Raw genomic sequence first — 19,641 nt, 5'->3', positions numbered from 1 at the left:
GTGTGTGTGAAATGCATGTTTCTTTAAAAAAAAAAAAAAAGCCCTTGCACATTTATAGGTGGTTTCTTCATAATTATAAGCTTCTATAAAGTGAGCCTCTGTGTGTGTGTGTTTAAATCACATCTGAATTCTTAATGTAGGGACTATTATCCTTGGGTCTGTGGATGGGCTTTAGAGTTTGGGAACTCCTTCAAACAGTATGAAAATTTTGTTCTACAGAGATGGTTCATAGCTTTCATCAGATTCTTGCAAGGACAACAATCACACAAAATCACTAAGCTATCTAATTAGAGGTCTCCCCAAAGCTGACTGGACATGTTACAAAACTATGGAAGGCTATGTCTTAATTGTCCTTCTCTATTTGAAAATGGGAAAAATATTCTCTCTCATATTCATTAGCACGGGTCAGTTTTCAGGAGGAAGAAGCATGTCCTTACTGCACTGGAAATATTTTTTTACCATTCCTGGTAAAGGGGTCAGGGGTCCTTTGAAGATGCATGTGGCTTTGGATAAAGAGATTATTTCTGGAATGCCCATTTCCCGTAATTTAGCTAAAATAATCTTTTAAAAACAGACACCAGACCACATATCTCTGCTGCTTACAACCTTTCCATAGTTTTCCTTTGCCCTTAGTCCAAAAAGTCCAAAAAGGTCAACAAGACATCGAAGAATGCCAGCTCCATGGTAATGGGGGACTCTGATTTATTTAACAATACATCATCAATTCCTCGAATAGTAACTGGCATATAGGAAATACTCAATGAACATTTGTTGAATGCGAGAATTATTATAAGACTTGCCACAGAACTGCCCTGCCTATCTGTCTGGCCTTGTTACACAACACCTTTACCTTTGCTTTTCTTTCTCCCACTAAAAAGTATATATATATTTTAAATTTCTTCAGAAGTGCTCCTTCCTACCTCAAGGTCTTTGAATATGAAATTCCCTCTACCTGGAATATTCATTTCCCACCCTTTGACTAGCTAATGTATCTTCATGCATCAGTTTCAGTTGGAAAACCATTTCCTTCAGGAAGTCTATCTTGAACCTCGTCTTGGTCAAGCTCCTTGTTTCTCCTACAGCACTCTTCTGTAACACTCCTCATGCTTGTACTTGGTCAGTGTCTATCTTTCCCATTAGATGCTAAGATTCATAAGGACAGGTTGGGATTTGTTTTACTCACTGCTGATCCTTCTTGCCGAGCATAATTTTTTGAGCTGGCACAAAAGCAGGCACTCAGGAATTACCCGTTTTATGAACGAATAAATACATGAATAAACAAAGGAACGAAAGAATGAGATGACAAGGTGAGCAAAAGAGACAGGTGGTCCCATATTTATGCAGTAGAGTGTTTATCAAGTACCGGCTCTGAGAGGAAGGGAAGAACAGAACCGTTGTATTCCACATCATGATAATGATGGTAAAAGAGATTTTTTTTTTTAGTATTTCTTTTTTTTTTAAGATTTTATTTATTTACTTGACAGTCAGAGATCATAAGTAGGCAGAGAGGGAAGCAGAGAGAGAGGCGGAAGCAGGCTCCCTGCTTGAGCAGAGAGCCTGATGCGGGGCTCGATCCCAGAACCCTGGGATCATGACCTGAGCTGAAGGCAGAGGCTTTAACCCACTGAGCCACCCAGGCACCCGGTAAAAGAGATTTTAAAAAAGATAAATCGCTCAATCTAGATTACCTGAGAAGTGTCAGCTGTTGTGTCCTTCTTATTTTCTTTGGTAGCTCTGTTTTAATAAAAATAAAATTGTTTCACTCATGGGAAGATTGACAGAATTTTGTTCAATGATGATTTTAATTTCTAAATTTTGAGGACCCATAAATTATATCTTTTAACTTGTTAAAAAATAAGTTTATGAAATTGAACATTTATGATGACCATCAATCCAACAGCTTGATTAAGATGTATTTATATTTGAATAAATATAAATGTATTATATTTACATATAATACATTTTTATACATTAAACAGTGTTCCTATTTCTTCTGTGAATTGTCTATTCATCTGCATTGTTTCTTTTTTTAGTGTAAAATAAAGTATGAATATAGAAGGGTATATAATGTAAGTGCAGAGTTAAAGAATAATACTAAAGTGAACAACTATGAACCCACCGAAGCAACAGAGATGACTTACTCCTTTGGAGTTTCTGTGTGCCCTTCCTCAAATGTATTATCCACCTTCTTCCCCTGCACTTCGGAGGTAACCACTTGACTAAATTTTTTGTGAAACCATTCCCTTGCTGTTTTTTATAGCAATCCCACAAGTGTATGAGTCCTCAAACATAGATTTGTATTTGCCTTTTAAAAACTTTCAGAGAGATGTACTGTAACGTACTTTTTTCACTTTTTGGGGGAAATCTTGTTTTAATCTGCAATTTTTGGATGATGTTAAACATCTTTTCATGTGTTTACTTGCCATCTGTATATCTTTTTTTGGTAAGACGTCTGTTTAGCTCTTTTGCACGCTTTAAAGTTCAGTGTTCATTTTCTTATGTTGAATTTTAAGAGTTCTTTGTATGTTTTGGGTAGCAGTCCTTCATCTGATGCATCTTTTGCAAATATTTCTTACAAGTCTGTGGCTTGTCGTCTCATTTTCTGGACATTGTCTTTCAGAAAGCATTAGTTTTTAATTTTTATGAAGCCCAATTTATCAGTTATTTCTTTCATGGATCATGCCTTTGATGGTGTATTAAAAAATCATTACCATACCCAAGGTCATCTCAGTTTTCTCCTATGTTATCTTCTAAGAGTTTTATAGTTTTGTATTTTACATTTAGATCTCTGATCCATTTTGAGTTCATTTTTATGAGGTGTAAAGTCAGTGCCTAGATTAATTTTTGAAATATATTCTTTATTCAAGTATAATTAATAGGCAGTGACATATTAGTTTCAGGTGTACAGTATGTTTTAACACTTCTATACATTACTCAGTGCTCATCATGGTAAGTGTACTCCTAATCGCTTTCACATATTTCACCCATTGCCATTCCCACCTCTCCTCTGGCAACCACTAGCTTATATTTAAGAGTCTGGGGGTGTTTCTGTTTTTGTTTCTTTTAATTTGTTCATTTGTTCATTTGTTTTGTTTCCTATATTCCACATATGAGTGAAATTATTAGGTATTTGTCTTTCTCCGATTGACTTATTTCACTTAGCATTATACCTTCCAGTTCCATCCATGTTGCTGCAAATGGCAAGATTTCGTTCTTTCTTATGGCTGAGTAATATCCCACTGTGTGTGTGTACATATACCACATATACATAATAAACATATATACCTATATATACCACATCTTCTTTATCTCTTCGTCTGTGGACGGATACTTGGGTTGCTTCCATATCTTGGCTATTGTAAATAATGCTGCAGTAAACATAGGAGTGCATATATCCTTTTTTTTAAAAATAATGTTTTGTTTTCTTGGGTAAATACCAGTAGCCAACACCGTTTATTGAAAAGACTGTCTTTTCCCCATTGTATGTTCCTGCTTCCTTTGTTGAAGATTAATTACCCATATATGCATGGGTTTATTTCTGGATTCTATTCTGTTCCATTGATCTGTGTTTTTGTTTTTGTGCCAATACCATACTGTTTTGATTACTATAGCTTTGTAGTATACTTTGAAATCAAGGGACATGATAGCTCTAGCTTTGTTCTTTCTCAAGGTTGTTTTGGCTATTTGGAGTCTTTTATGGCTCTATACAAATTTTAAGGTCATTTGTTCTATTTCTGAGAAAAATTTCATTGGTATCTTGATAGGCATTGCATTCAATCTATAGACTGCTTTGGGTAGTATGGATATTTTAACAATATTAATTCTTCTAATCCATGAGTACAGTGTTATCTTTCCATTTATTTGTGCTGTCTTCAGTTCCTTTCATTATTGTCTTATAGATTGTTAGAGTTCAGGTCTTTCATCTCCTTGTTACCTTTATTTGTAGGTATTTTATTCTTGATGCAATTGTAAATGGGATTGTTTTCTTAATTACACTTTCTGATAGTTCATTGTTAGCATATAAAAATGCAACAAATTTCTGTATATTAATTTTGCATCCTGCAACTATAGTGAGTTCATTTATTAATTCTAGTATTTTTTTTTTAAGATTTTATTTATTTGTCAGAGAGAGAGAGCGAGAGAGCGAGTGCACAGACAGAGTGGCAGAGAGAGAAGCAGGCTCCCTGCTGAGCAAAGAGCCCGATGTGGGACTCGATCCCAGGATGCTGGGATCATGACCTGAGCCGAAGGCAGCCGCTTAACCAACTGAGCCACCCAGGCGTCCCGGTTCTAGTAGTTTTTTAATGGAGTCTAGCATTTTCTATATATAGTATCATGTAGTCTGCAAATAGTGACAGTTTTCCTTCTTTTCCTATTTGGATGCCTTTTCTTTCTTCTTTCTTCCTTTCCTTTCCTTCCCTATTTGGATGCCCTTCCTCCCTCCCTCCCTCCCTTCTTCCCTTCCTCCTTTCCTTCCTCTTTCCCTTCCCCACCCTCCCTCCCTCCCTCTTTCCTTTTCTTTTTCTTTCTTTTCTCTTTCTCCTTCCTTCCTTCCTTGTCTTATTGCTGTGGCTAGGACTTCCAGTACTATTAAATAAAAGTGTCAAGAGTGGGCATCCTTGTCTTGTTCCTGTTCTAAAAGAAAAAGCTTTCAGCTTTTCACTCTTGGTACTGGGTTACCATATATGGCATTTATTATGTTGTGGTATGTTCCTTTCATACCAATGTTTTTGTAAGTTTTTATAATGAATAGATGTTGAATTTTATCAAATTCCTTTTCTACATCTATTGAGATGCACTTGATCATGATGTATGATTCTTTTAAAGTATTGTTGAATTTGGTTTGCTATATTTTGTATAGGATTTTTTTAATTAACGTCCATCATGAATATTGGCCTGTAATTTATTTTTTAATGATAAGTAATGTTGGCCTTATAGAATGAGTTTGGAAGCATTCATTCCTCTTCAATTTTTATAATACTTTTAGAAGAACAGGTATTAACTTTTCTTTAAATGTTTTATAGAATTCGCTTATGAAGTCATCTAGTCTTGGGAATTAGGTTTGCTGGGAGTTTTTGGATTACTGATTAAATTTCATTACTAGTAATTAGGTCACATTTTCTATTTCTACTTGATGTAGCCTTGGAAGACTATGTATTTTAGGATTTATCCATTTCTCCTAAGTTCTCCTATTTGCTGGTGTGTAATTATTTATCATGGTCTCTTATGATCCTTTGTATTTCTATGGTATTGATCATAACTTTTCTTTCACTTGATTTTGTTTATTTGGGTCTTCTCTTCTCCTTGATGAGTCTGGATAAAAGTTTATCAATTTTGTTTACATTTTCAAAGAACCAGCTCTTCATTTCATTGATCTTTTCTATTGTTTTTAAGTCTATTTCATTTATTTCCACTCTGATCTTTATTATTTCCCTCCTTCTGTGAATTTAGGGCTTTGTTTTGCTTTTTGTAGTTCCTGTAAGTGTAAGGTTACAATGTCCATTTGAGAGTTTTGTTTCTTGAGGAAGCCTGTTTTGCAATAAAATTTCCTGTTCAAACTACTTTTGTTGCAACCCATAGATTTTGGACTATTGTGTTTCCACTTCCATTTGTTTCTGGGTGTTTTTTGTTTTTACTTCCTCTTTATTTGTTGACATATTGTTTAGTAGTATGCTTTTTAGCCTCCATATGTTTGTGGGGGTTCCCCCCCCCCCAGTGTTCTTCCTATACTTGATTTCTAGTTTTTTAACATTGTAGTTGAAAAGTACGCTTGATCATTATTTCCACCTTCTTAAATTTATTGAGACTTGTTTTGTGGCTTAATGTGTGACCTAATCTGGAGAATGTTCCATGTGCACTTGAAAAGAATGTATATATATGCATATATGTGTGTATAAAGTTCATCTGGTCTAATGTGTCATTTCTTGTTGGATCTTTCCCTTTATCTTTACTATGTGATGGTCTTGTTTCTTGTTACAGTCTTTGTTTTAAAGTCTGCATGGTCACTTAAGCTAAAGCATATTCTAAATGCACTATATTTTTTACTCTTCCCACACCATGTTTTATGTTTTTGATGTCATATTTTATATCTTATTGTTTTATGTATCCCTTGACTAATTATTGTAGGTCTGATGCCTTCTTTTAAAAAAAAAGATTTATTTACTTGAGAGAGAATGAGAGAGAGAGAGAAAGAGAGAGAGAGAGCACAAGATAGGGGAGGATCAGAGGGAGGAGCAAACTCCCCACTGAGCAGGGAGCCCTGATGTGGGACTTGATCCTGGGACTCCAGGATCATGACCTGAGCTGAAAGCAGTCGCCCAACCAACTGAGCCACCCAGGTGCCCCTGGTCTAGATGGTTTTATTACTTTTGTCTTTTTTTTTTTTTAAGACTTTATTTATTTATTTGACAGAGAGATCGTAAGTAGGAATAGAGGCAGGCAGAGATAGGGAAGCAGGCTCCACGCTGAGCAGAGAGCCAGATGTAGGGCTCAATCCCAGGACCCTGAGACCACGACCTGAGCTGAAGGCAGAGGCCCAACCCACTGAGCCACCTAAGTGCCCCATTACTTTTGTCTTTTAACCTTATACAAGCTAAGCAGGTAGTTGAACTACTACCTTTATTAGACACTTACCTTTACCAGTGAGATTTTTTTCTTTTATAATTTTCTTATTTCTAGTTACGGACTTTTCTTTTCCATTTACGGAAGTCCCTTTAACATTTCTTGGAAGGCTGGTTTCATGCTGATGAACTCCTTTTGCTTTTGCTTATTTGGGAAACCCCTTGTTTCTCCTTTAATTCTGGGGAATAACCTTACCAGGTAAAGTATTCTTAGTTATAAGTCTTTCTCCTATCAGTACTTTGAATACATAGTGTGACTCCCTTCTGGCCTATTAAGTTTAGGGGTATCCTTTGTATGTAACTAGTTTTTCCCTTGTTGCTTTTAAGATTCCCTCATCTTTAACTACTGATACTTCCACTGTAATGTGTCTTGGGGTGGGTCTTTCTCTGTGCTTTCTGGACTTGGATGTCTATTTCTTTTACCAGATTAGAGAAGTTTTCTACTATTATTTCCCTTTTTAAAGAAAAATGTTATTTATTTATTAGAGAGAGAGAGAGAGACAGAAAGAGAGAACAGGTAGGGGAAAGGGCAGAGAGAGGAAGAAGCAGACTCCCTGCTAAGCACAGAGCCTAACACAGGGCTTGACCCCAGCACCCTGAGATCATGACCCAAGCCAAAGTCAGATGTTTTAACCATCCAGGTGCCCCCATTATTTCTTTAAATAGGGTTCCTGTCCCTTTTTTTCCCCTCTCTTCTCCTGGGACCCCATAAAATATGAATGTTTGTATGTCTGATGTCCCAGTGGTTTCTTAAACTATCCTCATTTAAATTTTTTTTTCTTTTTGATGCTCTGATTGGGTGATTTACAATACCCTGTCTTCAGATTGCTGATCTGTTCTTCTGCATCATCTAATCTGTTGATTCCCTCTAGTGTATATTTCACTTCAGTTACTGTATCCTTCAGCTGATGGGTTCTTTTAGTATTTTCTACCTCCTTGTTGAAGTTTTCACTGTGTTCATTCATTCTTCTCCTGAGTTTGGTGAGCATCTTTCTGACCATCAATAGCTTATCTCTGTTTCTTTAGTTCTTTTTCTGAAATTTTGACTTGTTTTTTTCATTTAGAACATATTCTTCTGTATTCTCATTTTGCCCAAGTCTCTGTTTCTATGTATTAGGTAGATGAGTTACGTCTCCTGATCTTGAAGGAATAGCTTTATGCAGAAGGTATCCTGTAGGCCCAGTAGTGTAAACCCTCTAGCCACCCCAGTCAGGTGCCCCAAAAGTGTTCCCTATGTGGGCTGCATGTACCTTCTTATAGTGACTTGGGTTGCAGTTGTGCAGACTCACAGACGTGTAGGGCTATCCTCCAGCATGACTGTCTGTGAGGTCTGACTTTGACTGCTATGGTCATGCTGGTTAGTGGGGCTAGCCCCTGAGAGACCTGGTTCTGACTGTTGTGGATATGCTGGTGTGTGGGGTTGGTCCCTGGCATGGCTGGCTCTGAGGCTGGGTTAGGACAGCTATGGATACACTGGTGGGTGGGGCATGTCTCCTGCGTGGCTTGCTAAGAGGTCCAGTTGTGACTACTATAGGTGTTCTAGTTTGTAGGGCTGGCCACCCTGGGTGGAGGTGCTTAGGAGGGGTTCTGGTCCTAACTGAGGCTCCCTGCTGTAAGTGCTGGGGTTGAAGGCTGCTTAGGAGGAAGTCTGATGCTAGCCAAAGGCACCCACAGGAAATACCAGGGTGCAGAGACACTTGGGAGAGGGTACAGGCTGGGAGGTGGCTTGGGTGGAGCAAATCTGCAGGGAAACACTGAACAGGGTGAGTGGCGCTCTAGCACAGTAGATACAGAGTGCCAGAAATGACACCCACCAACCCTGGGCCTGGTAGAATGGTACTCATAGTGCATCTGTCCCTGGAGGACATTCCAACAGATTCCTGCCATTCTGGCACATGCCCTAAAATTAGTCAATGGACCTACTTCACATGTAACCCAGGTGTTTTTCAGGTGGTTGCCTCTGTACTGGAACTCAAAGCCAAGTGTGATTGTGCACATGCCATTTGAGAGCACAGTCAGTTTTCTACCCTCTGACTCTCCTGGACATAAGAACTGTTGGTTTTCAAAGCCAGACATTATGGGAGCTCATCTTCCTGGTGTAGGTTCCCTAGGATATGAGCCTGATGTGGGGCTCAGACCCCTTGTCCCTCAGGGCAGGCCTCTTCAGTAGTGATAGCCTTCCCACTTGTGGGTTGCTGCATTGGGGGTGTGGGACCTGACTAAATCATGTCTTTGTTCATCTGACCCATTTGGATGTGGTCTTTTTTTTTTTTTTTTTTTTTTTTATTTATTTGTTAGAGAGAGAGAGAGCGAGCGAGCGAGCACAGGCAGACAGAGTGGCAGGCAGAGGCAGAGGGAGAAGCAGGCTCCCTGCCGAGCAAGGAGCCCGATGTGGGACTCGATCCCAGGACGCTAGGATCATGACCTGAGCCGAAGGCAGCCACTTAACCAACTGAGCCACCCAGGTGTCTCTGGTCTTTTCTTTTTGTCCTTATTGTGTGTGATCTGTTCTGCTAGTCTTTAGTTCCTTCTCGGAGATTGTTTTCTTTTCTTTTTTTTTTTTAAGTAGGTCCCATGCCTAGCATGGAGCCCAGTGTGGGCCTTGAACTCATGACCCTGAGAACAAGACCTGAGGATATGTTAAGAATATCAAGTTGCAAAAATCTGGGAATCATTCTTGTCATCAAGTCTGTTTTTACTTGCACAGGTGAAAAGATGAAATATCTGAGAACACTATCTAAGTGAATAAAGCGACCAATTTTCCACAACAATATATCAACTATTTAGGCAATTAGTAATCACAATCAGGTTTTCTGAAGTTCTCTGTATGTCAAGTAATGTGCAAAAATACCTTTGCTCAAGAGGAATCTGCAGGTGCTCAAAGTACAATTGGCCCAGGGAGTTTATGCTCATCAATACTTCTTCTTCAGACACCAAATCTATCTTGAATGGGTTTGCTGTGATATGACACTTCAGATCTCCTTTTCTGTCTGTCAATACCAGACTATCTGCATCCCCTGCACATGAAATAAGCCTAGAAAATAAAACAAGAGAAAAACAGGTTTACATGGTTCAATGTAATTCTCAATTGCAATTAATATGTAAATGGGACACCTGGGTGGCTCAGTCAATTAAGTGCCTGGCTCTTGATTTCAGTTAGGTCATGATCTCGGGATTGTGAGATCCAGTGCTGTGTTCGACTCCGTGCTGGGTGAGGAGCCTACTTGAGATTTTCTCTCCCTCCCCCTCTGCCACTCCCCACCTACCCCAACCCCACACTGCATGAACTCTCTCTCTCTCTAAAATTAAAAAAAAAAAAAATTGTAAATCAATATTCATGTGACATAGCATAGATAAAACAGTGGAAAGCAGTGACTGAGAACACGGGTTTTGGTGTCAGAAAGCCTGGATTGAACATAGCTCTATCATGCACTAGGTGCATAACTTTGGACAAATTAATCAGTCTATCCAGTTCTCAGTTTCCTCATCTGTAAAGTAGAAATAATAAAAGCAAGAACAAATAGAGCTTTTGGGGAGAATTAAATGAGATCACGCAAACAAAACACCTGGCAGTGGCTGGCACGTAATAAGCACTCAATAAATGTTAGCTATCATCATCATTACCTTGGTCTGGACAGTCTAGCAACACTTCAGTGCACTAAACACTTTGCTTTTCTCTCTCATCCCAACCATACACTCAGAAACTAAGGAGATAACCTAGATTGGATTTTGACCCACTGAGTCCAGTGAGATGGAATCTCTCCTGACTCTCATCAGTCCCCAATTTGATAGGTAGACTGTTAGGATATTCTGGATCCCCACGAATTATGTAAGCTCAGAGGCAGCACTTAGAACTCCTCAGAGGTCTAGATATTTCTTTCTCTGGTGCATTGTCATTTTGGTAAATGGTCACATGCCTCTTTAGGGAAGGTGAAGAGGGATATTTTATGTTTTTATATCCTTATCAAGTCCTTCTCCATGGGTTCTAAGCCCCACACCTCAATCAAGATGCCTGGGCTCTGGAAACTGTCTGGAGTTGGGTGAGAGGTTGTATCTCACCGTTCATCAAACCGAGTTCTTTTGGTTGTTCCACTTTAGTGCATCTATTTCAGTCCAATGCATCCTTTGATACTTTGTCCACTGCCCTAAGGGTTAAACCATTTTGGGTACCATATATATACTGTTGCACCTTATGGAAACATATTCACCTTGTCTCTACCTACTAAATGCTGCTACTTTCATTCTGCCACCTGGAGTCTCATGGTCTCCAGTGAAATCAGGGAGCCCTCCTCTTTTTTAAGATTTTATTTATTTGATGGGGCACCTGGGAGGCTCAGTTGTTAAGCATCTGCCTTAGGCTCAGGTTGGGATTGAGCCCTGCATCGAGTTCCTTGCTTGGCGGGAAGACTGCTTCTCTCTCTCCCACTCCCCCTGCTTGTGTTCCCTCTCTCACCTTGCCTCTGTTAAATAAATAAATAAATAAATAAATCTTGAAAAAAATTCATTTATTAGATAGCGCGACCAGGGAGAGGGGAAATGGTAGGGGGAGGAGGAGAGGGAGAAGCCAACTCACTGAGCAGGGAGCCTCCCATGACACGGTGCTCTATCCCAGTACCCTGAGATCATGACCTGCACTGAAGGTAGACACTTAAGCACCCAGGCACCCCTCAGGGAGCCCATTTTGATGGCATCATTTCCCACCATTATGTCTCGCTCACAAAAGACATTCACTCACTACAGTGCTTTCCAAATGTTCCCTTACCAATTTATTTCTCAGTGAAGGGAGTATCTTTTGGATCCTCTTAGAGAACAAAATTAGGAGCTAGATGAGCTGTTGAGTATGATATATCCACTTCAACATCTTTATCTCCCTAAGTCTATGGATCATTTCTTCTACTCTGTGCCAAGGAATTTCTGGTATCTCAGCTTCATTCAGCAGAGTCCATAGCTGAACACAGATTATAATTAACCAGCCAAGCAAATAATTAGATCCACTCCCAGCTGTCCAAGCTAGCATATCAAATCTAGATTCTCTGGTACATGTACCCATGTCAGTAAATTTAATGCGGTCCTAAAATTATGTTTCTTCCTTCGGTCTAGGAGCCCCTCAGAAATTATTTCCATCCGTATACCAGGTTTTTGCTGAAAGAAAATCCTGTAATTCCTTAGGGGTAGGGTTTGACTGTAATTAGCTCCTTAGGCATGCTGGACTCCGATAGCAGTTTTAAAGGCAGTGAAGGGTGGTGTGAGGCACAAGGAGCCCTAGAATCCCCCTGCACAATATATCCTAGGTGAGGTCAACACAGGGTGTCCAAGTAAGGTTGGATCAGCTTTGTTAGAGGAAAAGGAGCTGCTTCTGCTGGAATAGGAGGCTTGATGGAATTCTGAGGTCTGAGTATTCGTTATTCAAATCTTTCCAAATGCTGCCATATAATTTTCCCTTTTCCCAATTAGTGCCCTAAATTCACAGAACTGATGAGGCTGTGAATTAAACTCATGGTCTAACTCAGCAAACCATAGACAAACTCTGTATCTGATTTTCAGCTATAAGGACTCTGTAGCCACAACAGGTATGAGAGACTTTTAGGACTGTCATAAAAAACTTACTTGGTTTCTGACAAATGCCTAAGCTAAGAATTTAAAACCCGAGACTGTACTTTTTCTTCTTTAAGTTCTTCAGTTAAATTAATAAGAGGCCACTTCAGAGTTTTGAGTTCTTTATGACAATTGCGCTATGCTATGTCCCTATTGCTTGGTCTGCAGGGGCCATACTCTCAATATGCACTTTATTTCAATTGACCATGGGTAGTAATTTAAGTAACTCTGCCATGGAATGCTGTGGTTTACTGCCAGTTGTATTAATTTGCTAGGTTTGCCACAACAAATGCCACACTGAGTAGGTAGCTTAAACTACAGAAGTTAATTCTCTCAAAATTCGAGAGGCTGGAAGTTCAAGGTCAAAGTGTCAGTGTTTGGTTTCTTCTGAGACCTTTCTTCTTGGCTTTCATCTTCTTGCTATGTCCTCCCACAGTCATCCCTCTGTCTGTGTTACTTGTGTCCTAATCTCCTCTTCGTGTGGGGCACAAGTCATATTGTATTAGAGCCAGCCTTAATGACCCAATTTTAACTTAGTTACCTCTTCAAAGGCCATACCTTTAAATACAGTTACATTCAGAGGCACAGGAGGTTAGGATTTCAACAAATGAGTTTGCAGGGCAGGGGGGGGGCGGGGGACATGCACACGATTCAGTCCATAACACTAACATCTCATCCTAATGATAATGATGTCCTCGCTATCTCCAAGTCCAGCCAAATCAACTAACCAATCTCATATTCCCATCCTGGAGGGTTTGTGGCTTATACTCACTTCTGATACTAAAGACTGTATCAACCCAGAGTCAACTGTAGATTAAAGAAAACACTCTATTTTAAGTAGAAAATAAGTGACTTAATATGGGGAAATTAGGAGCTTACAACATCATGGGAAGTGTTGAGGTAATAGTAATGACCCATAGAACAATACTGCATAACTGTATGGTCAATGGAACTTCTATTGCAGCTAGAATCAGGAAGTTGGGTAATCAGAAGTCACTATGGCAACTGCTGGGCTCCAGGATCATGCCATGTTAGCTCTGGAGATCAGGAAACTACTGCTCTCACTAGTATACCTCCAGAGAGACATTTTATGACGGCCAAATCCACACTAGCAAAATGGGAAGCCCAGTTCTGAAATCAAGATCCCTGTAAGTACAAATGATTGGTAGATTCTGAAATATACCAGAAACTACCTGCACAGGAATATAAGAGATGGAGGAATGTAGTTTTTAGCTTTCTAGTTACTGCAGTAGTAAAAGGCCCTCTAGAAAGAGGCTGGAACAGAAGCAGAATATGCCATATTTACTAAACAAAGCTAGTTATCGCCCTGACCCCAAAACATGGCAATGATAACACAGAAAAAGAAAAGGAGAGATGAATTTGTAAAAATGTTAAAGGATCTACCAGGAAAGCAAATCCTCCAGAATAGTAAAAATAATATCGTGTGACCAATAATATACACACACCCCCACACCCACCCACCTACACACATGCATAAAAACAAGTGCACACGCAAACTGCAAAGTCTTAAGAAGAGTCTCTAATTCCTGTTTCCTAAATTCTTGGCATACAGTAGCAGCTCAATGAATAGACAGACCTATTCTGAATTTATGATGATTCTACTATAATTGAAGTAATTTATCCTTATAATTTACTGACTTTATTAAATTTTTATGGAAAAAATAATCTACATAAAACTATGTTAATAATATAGTGAAAATTAAAGCATCTGGCATAATCTTCTATTCCCTTGGTGAAATAATATATAAAAGAAATAACAGGAATCGACAGGCAGAACCAAGTTGAAGTATCACTGGAAGGTGTGCTGAGAACTGAGCAAGATGCTACAGTGACATGGAAAATACTTTTTAATCCCCAAAGATTTTTTTTTTCACTTAGACACTGATTATTAATTTATCTCTGACTCTCAATCAAATTACATGTTAGACTTCTGAGACTACCATTAATTAAAAGTGAGTCAGCCTAACTGTATAAATTACAGTAAGCAAGTTTGGCTAGTGCATTAGATCTCTGGAGCCCTCCTGCTAAATTGAGGAAACTAAATAGCTCTGCTTCTACTTGTTCCCAAAGTCAGGTTGATGAATCCTTTTCTTTGTGAAAAGGACAGCAGGGGTCAAAAGGTCTGCCTCTCCCCATTTATAAGGGCCGATCACTCACAGCACAAGAAGAGAAAACAGAATGGATAACATGCAAAATGGATAAATTTATCCCCAAATAACACAAACTTGGCAAATGATGGTAGCTTTGAATAGAGAAAACAGGAGGCACATACGAAATCTGCTACTCGGTGTATGGTAAAAGACCATATTGAGGGTGTATCCAAGTTCTCTTGTTCCTTGGCTTACCTTACGGTGCTGGGCTTGCTTGTGAGGACATCGGGAACCTCATACCTAGGTTTCAGGGGAGTTTCCTCATTGATTTTAAGCCTGAAAATATTTCCCTCTATACCATAAATTTCAGCCAGAAGGGGAACCTGGGAACAGACACGAGATTAATTTCAATAGGTTATTAGCCCAATGATGGTCGGTTCTACAGTCAAATTGCAATAATTAGAAACTATGTTTAGGGCACCTGGGTGGCTTAGTCAGTTAAGCATCTGCCTTCAGCTCAGGTCATAATCCCAGAGGCCTCACTGAGAGTCAGCTTCTCCCTTTGCACCTCCCCCTGCTCGTGCTCCCTCTCCCTCTCTCTTTCTCAAATAAATAAAATCTTAAAAAAAAAAGAAGCTATGTTTGAATTATTATAGGCCAAATAAACTGGAGAACAATGGGAATCATGAAGGAAAAAGCTCGCCAATATTTGTATGTACTTGTTTGGCTGTACCTGGAGTAGTGCAAGAAATACCTTTTATGTGTTCTATGGCTAGGCAAAAATGTAATTGTCCATACCAGGACCTTCAAAGATGAAAGAAGTCTCTATTAATAATTATACAGAATGATGGACATAAACTGAAACTGCTTTTGGAAAACTGGGACCTCTGGCCCTGTATCTATGACAAACTGCAGCTATCTTAAAAACTTGATCTTAAAACTAGGACAACTGGATTCCAGCTGAATGGAAGATGAAGGATAATAAGCCACAGAATGGAAAGGAACAGAGAATAAAATAGTGGTCACGGGGGTTCCCTAGGATAGACGATTAAGCCTTGCTGTACTAAAATCAAGGGATTTCCTGTATACCTGGGAATAAGGTCTGGGGAACTTTCTTAAGAGGTTGGAATATTCTCAGCTTTCTTAAGAGGCTGGGGAATTCAGGTAAAATTCAACTTTCTCAAGAGCTTGGGATATTCTCAGCTTTCTTAAGAGGCTGGGGAATTTAGGTAAAATTCTGCCTACAGTGGGACATGGAAGCAACAAAGAATTATAGAGAATATAGGAATTGAGAAATAAAACACAAAACATCAAACCTCAAGTGAATAGAAGTGGCTAGTTTTAGGTTACAAAATGAGGCATCTAGATCAGAGAAATATGTATTTTTTAATATGCAGTCATCTTTATTTATATATACACTAGAATCAGACATGGATTTTTAAGAAAAAAAGTCTAGGGGCACCTGAGTGGCTCAGTGGGTTAAGCCTCTGCCTTTGGCTCAGGTCATGATCTCAGGGTCCTGGGATTGAGCCCCGCATCGGGCTCTGCTCAGCAGGGAGCCTGCTTCCCACCCCCCTGCCTGCCTCTCTGCCTACTTGTGATCTTTGTCAAATAAATAAATAAACTCTTTAAAAAAAAAAAAAGAAAAAAATCTAGGATCTCATGGACTTTTGTTTTCCATTCATTTATGTAGTTAGAAAATCCAGTTTACTTGAGAATAATGGAAAAGGCCAAGTCATATCTCAGTTTCATATGGTAAGTTTTCTCCTCAGATATTCTGGAGTCTGTGGGCATTTAATGAACCTGCCCATTTTTCAGTGCCTTCTGCAATTCCTTAGAGATTTCAATGGGCACCTGACCTATGGAACATTCTATTACTCTACTGACTCTTAAGGTATGGTTATGGGGCCATGCCTGAGAATTTGCTTTTCTAACCTATGGTTCCCCTTTGATTTACTCTAATGGGCAGTTTTAAAAAAAAGGTCAGATGTGACCAAGCTTCCAAACCCCCATGCTTATCTTACAAAAATGTTGTTTACTTTATGATTAACTTTACCAACTCTCCCTGCCAAAAAAGGACTCAAAAGTATAAACTATCACCTGCCAGTGTTAGATGAGGCTCCTCTTCTTTCCCCAAATCAAATTATTTGGGATTCTGAGAGCAAGCAACTCCCAACACAGAGCTACAGTCTTTCTCAAAAAAGTTTGATCAGATAAATATTTTGACAGTTTTCAAACACTCTGCCATATAGCAGTGATTAATAGCAAATCCTTCATTAAATCCTTCATATGATACTAAATTCTGTTTACACTTGGGTACATGTATTGTTACTGTAACATCTGTTCAATGAAAGGCTAAGGTGGGCAGGCTGTGTGACCTAGTCCAGAACAGGTACACTGTGGTGCAAGTAAGATAGGAAGCAGGGAGACTATCACAACACTAAAAAAGAAAAAAAAAAAGATTTCGCTGGAACTTTGCCTCTTGGGAATAATAAGAAAGTAGTCAGGGCACTTAAGCAGTGACATTATACATAAGAGTGACCAGATAAAAAGTACAGTGGCTGTGGCTGCTTTTATAGATAATCTTAAGATAGCACTATAGTAGAGTAGTAGTGAGCATAGCATAATTATTTTTTCTAGTTTTACTGAGATACAGACATATTGTACAAATTTAAGGTGTACACTGGGTGGATTTGATACTTACATATTGCAAGATGATAATCACTACAGCATTAGCTAACAACTGCATTGTATCACATAATTACTATATCTTTTTTGTGATGAGGACATTTATGATCTACTGTTCTAGCGACTTTCAAATATATAATAGAGTATCATTAGTTATAATCACTATGTTGTACAGGAGAATCCCCTGAACTTATTTCATGTACAGCTGGAAGTTACTCTTTGACCAGCATCACCCTTCCCCCCACCCCAATCATAATGTAATTATTACTTTCACGTCTAATGTTCTTTTGTAAACTTAATGACTTCAAGTGTGCCACCAGAATTCTAAGACTTAAAAATCTGCTCAAACACAAGTATAGTTGAAATTCAGTTAGATTATGTGTTATCTCCTAAGTGAGACCTGTATTGCCATGCTCTCAAATTCAACTAACATTTATTTGGCATCTGATATTGTGATGTGCTGTGAAAAAGATGACCAAACTCTTAGAGGGAAATTGCAATTTACAGATGAAACACAGTAAACATAAAACATGCTGTAAGTGCTGAGGGAGAGGGACAAGGGCAGTGCTGCGGGAAAACAAAAGGGAATACTGATGATGACTGTAAGGACAGGGGTTCTGGGCTGTCTCTGGAGGAGCAGGACCTTCAGGGACTAGCAGGACTTTGGGGAGGCAAAATGAGCATGAACATCCTAAGCAGAGGGCACACAGGCTGCCTACCTATGATGATGAACTACATCCCATTTCTGTACTCAGAGATCCTCCCAGTTTTAGTAGCTCTCTTTAAAACAACAACAACAACAACAAAACAAAGATTGGTCTGTATGTTCTGTTCTTGAGGCTGCAACTCAGGAAAGAATCCTAATTCTATGAGGAGGTAGTTAATAACCCTGCTTTTACTTTTACCATAATGACCTTTTATAACCAAACACACAAATCAGAGTCAAAGCTCCATTTTGTTTTTGTTCTAGCTCAAATAAGCAAATGATTTTTTTCCCCAATGGGCAATCCTTTTCAAGGTTGATATTCAGGTTCATTCATATCTCCTACCATTACTGACATATCTTTCATGTTCCAAGCATATACTCTTAGACATTAGTATGCTCTATTTCTATGATCTGGCTCATGCTGGGTTTTTTTTTTTCCTCCTTTAATCAGTATGTTTTAATTTTAATTTTTTAAAAACATTTTATTTATTTATTTGTCAGAGAGCAAGAGCACAAGCAGGTAGAGTGGCAGGCAGAGGGAGAAGCAGGCTTCCTGCTAAGCAAGGAGCTCAAGGAACCTGGGATCGTGACCTGAGCTGAAGGCAGCTGCTTAACCAACTGAGCCACCCAGGCATCCCTGGCTCATGCTGTTTTCATTGACTTAAAAACTTTTTTTTAAACAGCAACAGATTTTCAGAAGTCCAATAAACAAAGCTATGTGGGTTAAAGACAGTGGGGAGTAGCTTGGAGCCCCTCCCTTTGAGCCCCTCCCTGAATTGAGCCCTGAGACACCTCCACAGAGACCTGCGCTCTGTGGGTGACAGTTTAAAAACAACTTCTCAGGGTTTCTCAATTGCCAGTTATTGCCCAATTCTTGTTCATGTCAAAAAGCCTGGATATGAATGTTACATTCGTCTATCTAACACATTAAGAATTTCTCTATATATTCCTTTTCTTTTCCTGTCTAGACACTTATGAAAAAGTAACATACAAATAAATGATGGCATCTCTTCCTCCTGTCAGTGACAACTGTAAATGACAATGAAAAGATATGTTAACTTACAGAACCTAGACTGTGTAAATTAGAAGTTAGTATGAATACTTAGGTCATAGTAGCAATTACACTCAAATTGCAGCAAGATGGATTTATGTAAACTAAGTGAAGAAATGTGTAACGGAGCATTTTAAATAATGACACAGTATGGATTTTGTTCCCTTAAAAACATTTAAAATCTGTAAATGTCCATCTACACAGAGAGAATGAGATAAATCCTCAGAGAAAGGGACCCATTTAGAGGTTCCTTTTAATACTGCAAGTCTCCATTTGGTTTTTCATAAAGCTTTATTTATAGATTTCCTTCTCATAGGCTGGGAAAGAATATTAATTCTCTTTTTGTACCTGATTTCTTTCATATGTAATAAAAACAAAACCTGGTAGTCTGTCATCCATAAATTTAGCTTCTTGTTGTTTTTGGCCATATGGGCAAAAATACCGGGTTGTAAAAACCACGGTGGTAGAAACAGACTTGTCTTTGTATTCAAGTAGTGGACTGGTCACAATTACATGAAAACAAAACCTGTTATTTACCCAGAACTGGGAGTCACAACTAGTAGAGACTGACAAGAGTTAACAGAACAGCCCTGGAACACATGTTAAAAATAGCAGTGGGTATTAGGAATGGAAATTATGAGCCCGTCAACTTCTCCTTGATGGATACAGATCTTGCCTTTCCCCTGGCACCAGGTGTCTTCACTATACTCTAAGGAACAGTTCATCCAAAGGGCCTACAAGAGTTAGCAAGTTGTTGATCAGCATCTTCCAGGATTCAGAGAACGGTCTAAGAGTTCATTAAATTGCCACAGGACACTAATTGCCCCTTCCATTGTTGCAGCCAGTTGATTTATTGCAAGCACTGATTCT

The 19,641-nt window shown here is 39.0% G+C and overlaps 1 protein-coding gene across 2 annotated transcripts in view; it reads right to left on the bottom strand.

Moving 5' to 3' along the window:
* Positions 1 to 19,641, bottom strand: part of GANC (glucosidase alpha, neutral C) — a 78,215-nt gene that overhangs the window by 51,244 nt on the left and 7,330 nt on the right. For both annotated transcript variants that reach the window (XM_080807877.1, XM_080807876.1), the window contains exons 4-6: positions 14,582 to 14,709; positions 9,472 to 9,654; positions 1,689 to 1,734 (exon numbers count right to left, since the gene is read on the bottom strand). In XM_080807877.1, coding sequence (XP_080664003.1) covers positions 1,689 to 1,734; positions 9,472 to 9,654; positions 14,582 to 14,709 — 357 coding nt within the window. The remainder of the gene's footprint in view (positions 1 to 1,688; positions 1,735 to 9,471; positions 9,655 to 14,581; positions 14,710 to 19,641) is intronic.

Source organism: Martes martes, assembly GCF_963455335.1.
Source record: "Martes martes genome assembly, chromosome: 7".
Taxonomy (NCBI): Eukaryota; Metazoa; Chordata; class Mammalia; order Carnivora; family Mustelidae; genus Martes; species Martes martes.
Note: the sequence above shows the minus strand (reverse complement) of the source record. Positions and strands in the feature narration are given on the sequence as shown.